This window comes from Pristis pectinata, chromosome 17, assembly GCF_009764475.1.
Source record: "Pristis pectinata isolate sPriPec2 chromosome 17, sPriPec2.1.pri, whole genome shotgun sequence".
NCBI classification, from domain to species: domain Eukaryota; kingdom Metazoa; phylum Chordata; class Chondrichthyes; order Rhinopristiformes; family Pristidae; genus Pristis; species Pristis pectinata.
In genome coordinates, this window is record NC_067421.1 from 24,438,196 (window position 1) to 24,450,416 (window position 12,221).

Consider the following 12,221-nt stretch of genomic DNA (forward strand, 5'->3'; position numbering starts at 1 on the left):
GTGTAACTCTTACCAGGATCAAACCTAAGAAAAGTACTCAGAATCCACTCAATACAAAAAGAAAAATCACACACCGTAACAGCCAACACTGATAAATTAGTACGTAAGGGGGATAAAGCACATGATGTCCACATTCCCTTCTCTCAAAAGGTATGGGAAAACAGAACATTTTATTCTCTTTTGCAACTGTAGTTAGATTTTAAACAGTTAAGGTTTGTAGGTAAACAAATTAATGTCACATCACATACCTACTGTAAGATCCATGTGATCCCTTTCTCCCAATGCCCGCAATCTATAAAGACAGCCACTTTGGTAATAATACTGCAAGAACTGCACACAACCTAAAAGAAAATGTATTTAAGATTAAGCAAAACATAAGTCATATATTCTCATCACACAATATAACTAATGACAATGGTTTTTACTACTATTACCGGGTCTTAATGCGTTTTCCAACTACTTTGCTTACCATATACTCAAGTTTTCTTCAAATCTTCTTTAGACTTTCTCATTCCACGTTACCTGCTCTCTCTAGTTAATATTGTTTGACCTAAGTTTCTGTTCCAATGCCCAAACTTCCCCCCCCACCTCCCCCAAAAACATAAAACTGCTCCAGAGTGCAATATTGCTACCAAATTACCATTGCTATTTTCTTTTCTTTTTTGCTAAGCAAACTGCCTTTACCTGACAGCGATTGCTACTTGTAGGGTATGTTTAAAGACATTAGTTCACTAGCAAATGAACTTCTCTGGTTGTTATGTTAAACAATAGAGAGTTTGAATATAATGCAATGCTGTGGTTAATTGTGACCAATGATCACTCCTATCAGTAAGGAGGTGATTTATAACTCTGATAGAAACTAAAATTTAGTTTAATTTGAAAAGTTTTAACCTATGAATAAGCTTAGCTTTTCAAATCAGACATTTCATTTCAAACATTCCTATATTTGAATTTTACTTAGTACTAGAATCTTTCCTCTAAATAACGATCTTGTTCACTTATTATTTATATCATCACTGATCTAAATTACTGACTAAAACTAACCAAATGAACATATATTAAAAATCTTAACTGGTTTTCATACAGGCTAAAAAAGGTGGAAAACTCCTTGATTGCATATTCCCCAAGTTTAGAGTAATACTGGTCGTGAAAAGAAAAATCATGAACCTGAAATGGAAAGCAAGGCATCTTTCCTTGCATCTTTAACTTCCAGCCAAGGCAAGTCAGAGACTTTGCCTGCAGGTATGGAACATTAAATGGGTAACTTTTGACAATAAAAAAAAGGGATTAATTTCCAAGTGGACAGGGCTAACTATCAAGATTAAGGAAGTCCACCGTCCAGAGAATATACAAATCATGTATTTCTCTGCAGAGGAGACCAGAATATGAGCACCAAATTAATAAATAGTACAATAATTTGGAAGTAGTACACGACTTGCTATTTCACCTGAAAAAGTGGCTTGACTGTGGATGGAGAAAGGAGTTGGTAAAATGGCAGTTGCTGCATTTCATATGATTGCATGGGAAGGCACAGTGAGGAGGGGAGTGAGTGTTGGTGCAGATGAAAGTGCAAACCAGAGCATCCAGAAGTGAATTGTCCTTTCCAGATGCTGAAAGGGGAAGGGAAGGATAGAGATATCTGGTGGTGGGATCATCAGAAGATTGAACTTCATCCTTGTATTTCTGCTCTTGCCCAAAACATGAAATACAGCAGTCAAAGCTTTGTTAGTAGTCATGGTTGAAGAGAAAAAGACATGTCAAAACCACTGGTCAGAAAGAATAAATACCGTAGAGAAACTGAGAAATGGAATGATACCTTACAAGATATAGGGATGGGACAATGAAGAGGAAACACAGTTGAATTAAAGATGGACCATGTGGGAGCAGAATAGAAATTGGGAACCAAAAAGCAAGAAGATAAGAGGGCAGGAAGCAGCAATGATACAGTCATTAATGTACTGGAAAGAGTGGTGATGGATAGGATCTTGGCACTAAATTCAACATAATCAGCCATTCAAAACTTGGATCTCACATTTCTGCCAGCTTTCTTTTAAAAAAAAGTCATCTTATAAGATATGAAATTATTCATCACCTACAATTTATATCCTCACCAGACACATCTTTTGTTTATCTCAAGCCTTCACCACTCTCTTCCAGCAGTCCCCGTCAACAATTCAGTCTCTGTTACCATCCCACAGATCTTCCCTTTGCCCCTTCTCCCTTTAGATTTGCACACAAAGCTTCAACTTTTTTCAGTTCTGATGGAAAGGTTACTGATCCATTCTGTTTCAGTCTCCACGGATTCTACCCAACATTGATAGTTTCCAGTATTTTCTAATTATTTAATTTATCCTGATTTTTATAGTTTCGTCCAACCATTCACATTAAACTCAAGATGATTCAAAAAATTTCTATATTGATGCAAGGCCAATAAGCAGCTGCTTCTTAATGGATACATCTCACTGCTCTAGCTTCTTCCTTTCCAAGAAGTGGCACAAACCTCTCAGTAATAAATTTCAAAAGTCAAGAGAAAAGATAAAAATCAAATACTTACTCTGATAAATGGAAAATGCTAGAAATTGACTGCGAAACATTTGATACATTAACCCATTAGGCCTTAAAAACAAAAAAATAAATAGTTCAGAAGAATGGATATACATCTTGTCATCAAACTGAAATATTATTTACATTAGTATGCAGGTATGCAATTTAATACCTAGATAAAAGAAATACTGTAAAAACAGCTTCTAATCTGGTCTTTGCTTAATTTAACATTTAAATTCTGCCTCAGCATGTTCACCTCTACTCTTTAGCTTTTGATACTCTAACTGGGTAATAAAGTCTTGTACAACAATTACCTTGAAGAGGATCTTGAAAGTGAGGTTTTATACTGAATGAATAACTATTGATTATGGAGGTATAACAGCTCAATGTAATTCTGGCATTAAAACTGGAGTAGGCCATTCAGTCACACACTCCTGTTTTGCAATTCAGATAGATCATAGCTGCTGCATATCTTACTATTTACCCATCTGATTCAATGTTCCTCAATATCCCTGTGCAATAATAATCTGCCAACCTTAGTTTGAAAAAGGTATATATATATTAAATATAAAGTGGAAGAATACAGTTCTACATTTCCATTACTTTTTAATGTGAAAAGTGCTTCCTGACATTATTATTTAACAGATCAACTTTAAATTTTAAGACTAAACCATTTAATTTTGGTATCATACTAACAAAACTGTACTGCAGTCTCTGTGACAAAAATCCTTTGGGATCCTAGAGCAGAATACAGTTCTCCAGTTGTGGTTTTACTAAACTTTTACACAACTGTGACATACCTTTCAGCCCTTTGTAACCCAGTCCCTTTGAAATAAGTGCTAAAATTTCATCTGATGTTCACAATTAGGGATATAGATTCACTTTGCTTTCTGCAAGTTAGGTGTGCTGCTGCCAATTATAATGCCCCAATAACTTGAGTCAAGACTGGTCAACATTGGGCAGACCCGAAGATAGAATTTTGAGCAATTCTGATGCCATGGAAAAGTACCATGAGGAGCGATCCACTGAATAACTGGGGAGGGGAGTGAGTTGACAACTTTACTTTGATTTTTACTGTGTCAATGGCTATTTTTCCCCAAAATATTAGGACGTTTTAAAAGGTACTTCACCAACCCCCCCCCCAACATTACTCCATAAAAGTTTGAGACTTACCATGTTAACATTACCCCAGAGAGAAACGTAGAAACATAATGATGAGACACCCACCATCCCTTGATCCTATCAGATAAAAGAGACAAAGTAAAAGGGTAAAACGTTAATGCCTAAATTAACAAATCACTTACAATGCAGTATGCACAATTCCAAAACAAAAGCATCATAACAGATGCAATTTCTCTGGTACTGCATGATGGAAGTTTTAACAATTTAAATAATTCTATGATTAAGGAAACAAAATTGAAATTCACTTTGCCTACCCAATATAAAAGTTTCTTTTTAAAACTGCAGATATTACCATACTGGAAGATTTGCAATTTCTTATGAAATGTTATAACACTATTAAAACCATCAATCCAAACAACAGCAATTCATGCACATTCAACTTCAAATCCTAAACTTTAATTTAGAACAGATGCGTAGGTCAATTATCTGTCACAACCATGAGTTCATAATTAACAAGATTTGGAAATTTGGCATTACTAGAAGGTCCATGAAAAGGGAAATCAGGTTCACTTTTTGTTATTTTCCCAATAGCTCTTTGGCTGCCACTGACCACACAGCTAAAACTGATACTGAACAAAAACAATGAGTAATTGACGTCAATACACAAAATAATGCTGGAGGAACTCAGCAGGTCAGGCAGCATCTAAGGAGGGATATAAACAGTCAACGTTTCGGGTCGAGACCCTTCATCAGGACTGGAAAGGAAGAGGGCAGAAGCCAGAATAAAAAGGTGGGGGAGGGGGAGGAGCACTATCTGGCAGGTGAGACAGCAAAGGTAGGTAGGTCGGGAGGATGAAAGGGAATGATGTGAGAAGCTGGGAGGTGGTAGGTGGAAGAGGCAAAGGGCTAGAGAAGGAGGAATCTGATAGGAGAGGAGACTGTGGAATAAAGGGAAGGAGGTGGGGAACCAGCGGGAGGTGATAGGCAGGTCATGAATGCAGGGGAGGGGAAAAGAGAAGGGGTGAGGGGGCCACAAGAATGAGGGAAAACAAAGGGGGCGGGGGGGGGGGGGGGGTTACCAGAAGTTAGAGAAATCAATGTTGATGCCATCAGGTTGGAGACTCCCAAGATGGAATACGAGGTGTTGCTCCTGCATCTGGCCTTGAAGTGGCAGTAGAGGAGGCCATGGATAGATATGTCAATATGGGAATGGGAAGTGGAATTGAAGTGGCTGGCCACTGGGAGATCCTGGCTGTTGCAGCAGACAGAGCGAAGGTGCTCGATGAAGCGGTCACCCAATCTGCATCGGGTCTCACCGATGTAGAGGAGACCGCACTGGGAACACCAGATGCAATAAATGACATCCTCAGATCTACAGGTGAAGCACTACCTTACCTGCAAGGACTGTCTGGGGCCCTGAATGGTGGTGAGGGAGGTGGTGTAGAGACAAGTGTAGCACTTTGCACGGTTGCAAAGATAAGTGCCAGGAGGGTCATCGGTAGGGAGGGACAAGTGGACAAGAGAGTTGCAGAGAGAGTGATCCCTGTTGAAAGCAAAGGGTGGGGGGTGGGGAGGGAAAGATGTGCCTGGTGGTGGGATCCCGTTGGAGATGGCAGAAGTTGCGGAGAATGAGGTGTTGGATGCGGAGGCTTGTGAGGTGGTAGGCGAGGACAAGGGGAACCCTGTCCCTGTTATGTTGGGATGGGGGGGGGGGGGTGGAAGACGGGGTGAGGGCAGATGTACGGAAAGTAGAGCAGATGCTGGCGAGGGCTGCATTGATAATGGTGGAGGGGAAACCCCGTTTACTGAAAAAGGGCATCTCAGACATCCTGGAATGGAAAGCCTCATCATGAGAGCAGATACAGGAGAGGTACAGGAACTGAGAGAAGGAAATAGCATCCTTACAAGTGACAGGGTGGGAAGAGGTGTACTCGAGGTAACTGTGGGAGTCGGTAGGTTTATAAAAGATGTTGGTGGATAATCTGTCTCTGGAGATGGAGACAGAGAGATCAAGAAAGGGGAGAGAGGTGTTGGTGATGGACCAACTAAATTTAAAGGGCAGGGTGGGAAGTTGGAGGCAAAGTTGATGAAATTGAAGAGCTCAGCATTGGTGCAGGAAGCAGCACCAATGCAGTTGTCAATGTAGTGGAGAAAGAGTTGTGGAGCATTACCAGTGTAGGCTTAGAACATGGACTGTGCCACATAGCCAACGAAAAGGCAGGCATAACTGGGGCCCATGCGAGTACCCATGGATACACCTTTGGTTTGGAGAAAGTGGGAGGAGCTGAAAGAAGTTGTTGGGGTGAGTACCAGTTCTGCCAGACAAAGGAGGGTGGTTGTGAAGGGGTCTATTGCCAGGAAAGAAGTGGAGAGCCTCAAGGCCCTCCTGACGGGGGACAGAACTGTACAGGGGCTTGACATACATGGTGAAAATTGACATGCTCACTGACACCAATACAGGTAAAATTAGGGGTATGGCAGATTAAAGCAAAAGGTCTGGGCAGCTATGGATAATTAAAATATATTCAGATATATCCAATTCCCAATCAGCTATATGACCTCCAGGATTTTGCAGTGTCCAGACCAAATGTATTTTCCAGCTGAAACAGGGTGCGATAGTGAAAATTGAAAGTGCGCATGACATGCACATAATTTATGTCTTAGTATCATTTTATCCTGTTTTATGAAACACTGTAACTTTGTACTTTTAAAATGAAGTTGCAAAACATTTTACAATTTTATTAATAGTAATGGAGTTGACTGGAGTTTCTTTGCATTATGGGACTGAGCAGCTGTGAGCAAATTTGAGGAGTCAGCTGTAATGGAACAGTCTAATTACAGTTTAACAAATTTCCATTGTTAATGTAAATAAAAGAATTTAGTAACTGAAGTATTGTTGTATTGTAAATTTGTTGTAGACAAATACATTTGCATCTAAATACTTAAGAATTGACATGTTTGGGAAAGTCAACTATACCCTCGACATTGCATCATTGTAATGCACTCGAAATAAATTGGTTCTAAAAATTTAACGTGGATAGGTTAAATTGCAATACATGCTGTTCAAAGTCAGAGATAGCAGAGATGATGCCCACATCTTTTTCATTTCTTATTAGACACTCAATTCTGCCCTAACATTGCAGAATAGCTGCAGAACACCCATCACATAAATGAAAGCAAGACAAGCTGTATTGTCACATATGGGCAAACATTTACAATTGGAATTTAAGACAGAATTCCCAATTTCCATCCAGGTTCCACAGAATTCCAACTGACAGTTGCTCCTTTGTTTTTTTTCCTACACAAGATGACAAGTAAAATTTTACTTTGGATTCCAATACAGATTTTATTCAAAGTAGGAAAATTAGTCCAGGACTGATGCAAATTATGCCTGGGTGAGTTACTTTCTCTAGTTGTGAACCACAGCCTTTTGCTTGGAAAAAGGCAAAATAAACTGAATGCATGCAGTAAGGAATATGAGAGTGCTTTATGAAGAGGTTCACACCAAAGATTCACAAAAACTGTGTAAACTAAAGGGAAAAAATCCTTGGAGGATTACTGGGTTCAATATGATCAAAGGCCTTAGTACAGAGGGAAAATAACATTTCCTGCACTCTCCATTGGTATTAAGCATTTAAAAAGTATTTTGTAGGTTGTACATATAATAAGCTCTCTCTGGCATGATCTAGAGAGTTAAGTTTCAGTAGAGCACCCTCTACTGTATAAGTATTTATATTCACATTATTGAGCTTTCTACAGCAGCCATCTGGAGACCTTGAAACAAATCTAGTTTAGTCAAATCATGTTCAACTTGTGCAGTTTTATTCTGCAGACTCACTAGAAACAAGACAGAATAAACCAAGTTTTTAAAAAAAATCCTATCTTCTCCTGAAGTCATCAGCTCTTTGCAGAGGATAAAATTTCACAGGTGCTTATCACTTTTTCCTCATATAGGGGTCAAATGGCAATTACTTGTGAACATTTTGACAGAAAAGGTTGTTAGGCTTTTCAGGTCAGGAGAACACTGCAGCCAACTGGGACCAATCTTCAGCGAACCTTTCTCCACATGCATGTAATTACAGCTCGTCTCGCTTAACCTGCAGAATGTGTTCACAGAAATGAGAGCACTATTGGAATCAGTGCTAAATGGGATTGTTGCAGTGTTGCAGAGAGAGAAATGTACTACTGATACCACTGGTGTAATCACAAACCTAGCACAAATTCCTGTCCTTCCCAGTACTGCACACTGTTCTGAGAACTTAGCAAAATCTAGCTGCTGATCACCCCACAGCTCAATGTGGAGAGGCTACCTGTTCAGCTTAATACCATGAAGAAATCTCTGGGCTGGGCAAGAGCTGTGCAGCCAAACAAAGATAAGTGGACAGCAGTTTCCATCACATCCAACAGGAGGATCTGGTGATCTGTCAACACCTGGAGAAGGTGCTGACAGTCTCCAATAATGGCCCACATTCACAGGGTCAGCCAGATGGCATCAGTAAAGCACAATACCTCAGCACTAAGCAGTCACATCACTTGTTCCAGCTCACTTAACACTACCTCACATAGGCAGCCTCTCCATGGGGCAACTGGTTGGGGGGGGGGGGGCGGCGTGGGAAAAAGAGTACGAGTAGAAAGCAAGAAATTGTGCCAGAACTCCAGCTCAGTAGTGCACAGCCTGATTCAATGCTTTTTTCTTTAAAAAAAACACAAAAGTACATGGGAGTTTGTACTTATGAATGAATACTGGAGGACTTAAAGACACAAAAGCAAATCAGTGTTCTGAGGAGAGAGCACAAAACAGGGTTCCGGTTTAGTAGTTTACAGCTTTGTCCAATTTCACTTCCTTAATTCATGGAGCTGGCTTTTTAACCTACTTTGCCTCTCTGGCCAAGATCACCAGATAATCTCAGTGCTCTTAGTCCATGCTTCTCAGCATTTCACTTGATTAAGTATTGAAGCAGCCAACACAAAAGTTGTGTTATTTCACTTGAGCTTAGAATAACACAACATATTTTCTCTAAGTTCATTTCACATTAAGGGATCATCCATTCCCTATTGGCTTATGAACATAGATTTAAAAAACTCACTGATTTAAAATTTGTATTTATCATGCTCAATCCAGTAATGGCAAGTGCACACATTAAGGATTATAATGTACCAACTCTTTGTATTTGGTAATTTATGTAACGGCCATCATTACCAACACTGGCACATCAAAGCTACATGTTAAAAAAAGAGCTCCAACTATGGTTTATTATATAGTGAATCAAATCTTCAAGACTCTCACCTAGGCTTTTCTAGAAGTAGTTCACACTTGGCAAGCTCATACAAGTGAATACTATTAAGGGAAATGGCTTTGTGTTCTATGGGGTCAAGACAACTGACAGGCAGTTATAGTTCTTTCACTAATTGGCAAGTTGTTGGTGTAAAAACCACATTAGGAGAGAGGACAAATTTTCCACTCAGGCAAAATGGCAGGCATGAAGTATGCTCCCAGCTTCTCTGCCAATCTAAACCGGGATTGTACTGTTGACAGTAGAGAGAACTTGGAGTACTGTGGACTGCAGAAGCATTAGAATTTACAATGCTTCAGAAACTTGTTGGGAGACTACAGAGTGTACCTTTTAGCAAATTGGAGACTAAAAACTAAGTAAATAAAAAGCAATTCAGTATTTGGGAGTAGCAAACAATCTACTGGAGGAACTCAATGGATCGAGGAGTAATGATGCAGGGTTGCTGCTTGATCTGCTGAATTCCTCTGCTGATTGAATGTTGCTCCGGATTCCAGCATCTGCAGTCTCTTAGGTCTCCAGTATTTGGGAACTCCTGGCAGATAAATGCAAAACTGGGAGTGGGTGTAAACATCATGCAGTTTCCACGTAGCTGATTGCTGTGGACGGGATAGTACATGTGGAGTCTGCTCTTGCCTCCACTTTTAAAAATAAGACTAATGTAACGTTTCCTGGTGGTAGCTCCTGGGATGAAAAGTTGATAAAGTGGAAGTACATGTTACATTATAAGTATCAGGGGAGGTGGTGTAGGGGGCAGAAATAAATTTCCAGTAATGATTGTCAGTTATTATTTCCAGTAATGATTATCAGTTATTAAGTGTTTTCACAATTCTTATGCCGAATTACTGCAGCTGACAGATCCTCTCAAGTGAATAATGGTTCAGGTAACTGCACAAGTTGTTTTGTCAGGAACACAGATGGAACCATCCAATGTTGATGAATCCTGGTGTTTCAAATCCTTGCATCTGCATGTCTAAACTTCTTTAATCCATCTTTTCATTGAAGATTGACTTATATTGATGTATTCATTGTCTAGACTTTATTAACATCATTATATCAAGGATTGTAACTGGAGATGGGTGGGAGGAAAGGTTGAAGATACTCCAGCATTGGCTGTATAGATAATTAGGATAGCCAATCAAATCAATAAGTGATACGGTAGTGAGACAGGATCAGTCCTGAAACAAAAACAATATCAGCATATGTTGAGAGGGAAGTATCTCAATTGTCCTATTTAAGATAAATGTCGAACAACCTTTTGACGCAACATGCAGTTATAAACATTTTTAAATATTGCATTAAATTCACATTCTCTAATAATGTTAACAATTTTAAAATAACAAAAAAAACATGGGTAGTTTATAGCTTTTAGCCTAAATAGCAGCACAATTATTAAATTCAAATATTCCTTCTGAAATATGCAGCATTCTGTAGTATGTAGAATTCTAGTTTTAATTAAAAAGCATCAGAAACCAAAGTGTCATTTTACCTTGATCCATTGCTGATAAGAACACTCTCCCTTATTGTTAAGGTGCAGTAATACCAGACTAACAGGAAGTTAAATATTTCATCAATTACCCTGGGAGAAAAAAAGTGCAAATGTTACCAGAAGAGTAGGAATTGAACTCTAAAACAGCTTGGACAATTGAGGATGTACATTCAAAAATTAATTTGAAGAAAATATTTTCTGCTTTTATGAGCACAAGTATATATTGCAATCCATTCTACTCTTCCACCAAGCAACACAATCCATTTGTATTCTTGGTGGATTTACTGCCAAGAATGTGGATACTTCTACATCCTTGCTTATCAACAGTTCTGAAACAATTTTTTCCCATCCATGATACCCATGTCCACTCAAGTGAGGATACTTTAGTGATGAACTAAGTGTGTGCGTCTCATCTTGAACTTAGTAGACAACAATTTAGTAGAAAACAGTTAGAATATATTTACTTTCTGGCAACAAAATATTAGAGCTACAATACTCTACCTGTAGCCTCTTGACACATATGAACTCACCTACTGTTTATTATCAATTAGATGTAGTCACCTTAGAAAGGAGGCTCACACTGGAAAATATTTGTTAACTAGAATACACATGCGATGAATTTAAGGGTTTTCTTTTGTTGGTTTTTGCAACATGGAGGAATTTCTTTTATCTGGGCTATTCCTGTAATTTCTAGTTATCCTCCTAAATTATGACAGCCATAAGGAGAACCTTAATTCCCAGAAATCCTCCTTATACAACATTATTATACAATCATAGGGGGCTTCCATCTCCTTTTAGATTCTGTATACCAAATTATCAGTAATAATGTGGAGGACAGATTCATGGAGTGTACGAGATGGTTTCATGCATGAGCATGTTGAGGAATCAAACAAAACAGGATACTTTAGATCTAGTATTGTGTAATGAGTAAAGGATTAATTGAGAATATGGTAGTTAAGGGGACTTTAGGGAATAGTAATCATAATATAATAGAATTCTTAAAAGATTTAGCTTAATCTGAAACCAGGGATTTAAATACAAATGAAACAAGCTACAAAAGGCATAAGACTGGAGTTGGCTACTGGGAAATTACATCAAAAGGTAGGACATGAACAAGCAATGGCTAACATTTAAATTATTTATATGACTATATGACTAAAAAAAATGTAAAGTCCTATAAATAAATATGACCATTAAAATATAGTCACATATATCCCTTTAAAAGCATAAAAACCCATCAGGAAAAGTGGACTGGCCAAGCTACCAGAAGTTAAAGACTGTATAAGACTAAAAGGAAAAGGTTTATAACATTATCAATAAAAAGCCAGCTCAAGAATTGGGAAAATATCAGAATTTAGTAATGGAGGACAGGACATCACCAAGTAGAATACAAGAAAAGGCTATTGAGAAACAAAATAGACAGCAAACTTTGATAGATATGTAGAAAAAGGTAAAGATAAGAAGTTAAGATGGGTTCCTTGAAGATTAGGACAGGATAAATTACTTTGGGAAAGTAAGAAAATGACAGTGAAATTACATAAATATTTTCTGTCTGAAGACATGTAGAACAGTAGGTCTAGTCCAAATAAGGAGCTCAGAGAGATTAGGTTTGGACTAATGACTGGCCCGAAAGGCAACAAATCCTCGGGACGAGATGACATACCACCTAGGGTAGATATAGAGATAATGGATACACTGGTGGTCACCTTCCAACATTCTATAGCCTCTAGAATAGTTCTCACAGATTGGAAGAGGGCACATATACTCCCACTACT

General features: G+C 38.6%; 1 protein-coding gene across 1 annotated transcript in view; it reads right to left on the reverse strand.

The window, feature by feature from the left end:
* tmem120b (transmembrane protein 120B) overlaps nucleotides 1-12,221 on the reverse strand; it is a 43,305-nt gene that overhangs the window by 11,406 nt on the left and 19,678 nt on the right. Inside the window, exons 6-9 of the mRNA XM_052031962.1 lie at nucleotides 10,447-10,536; nucleotides 3,718-3,783; nucleotides 2,555-2,616; nucleotides 249-341 (exon numbers count right to left, since the gene is read on the reverse strand). Of these exons, the coding sequence (XP_051887922.1) occupies nucleotides 249-341; nucleotides 2,555-2,616; nucleotides 3,718-3,783; nucleotides 10,447-10,536 (311 nt within the window). The remainder of the gene's footprint in view (nucleotides 1-248; nucleotides 342-2,554; nucleotides 2,617-3,717; nucleotides 3,784-10,446; nucleotides 10,537-12,221) is intronic.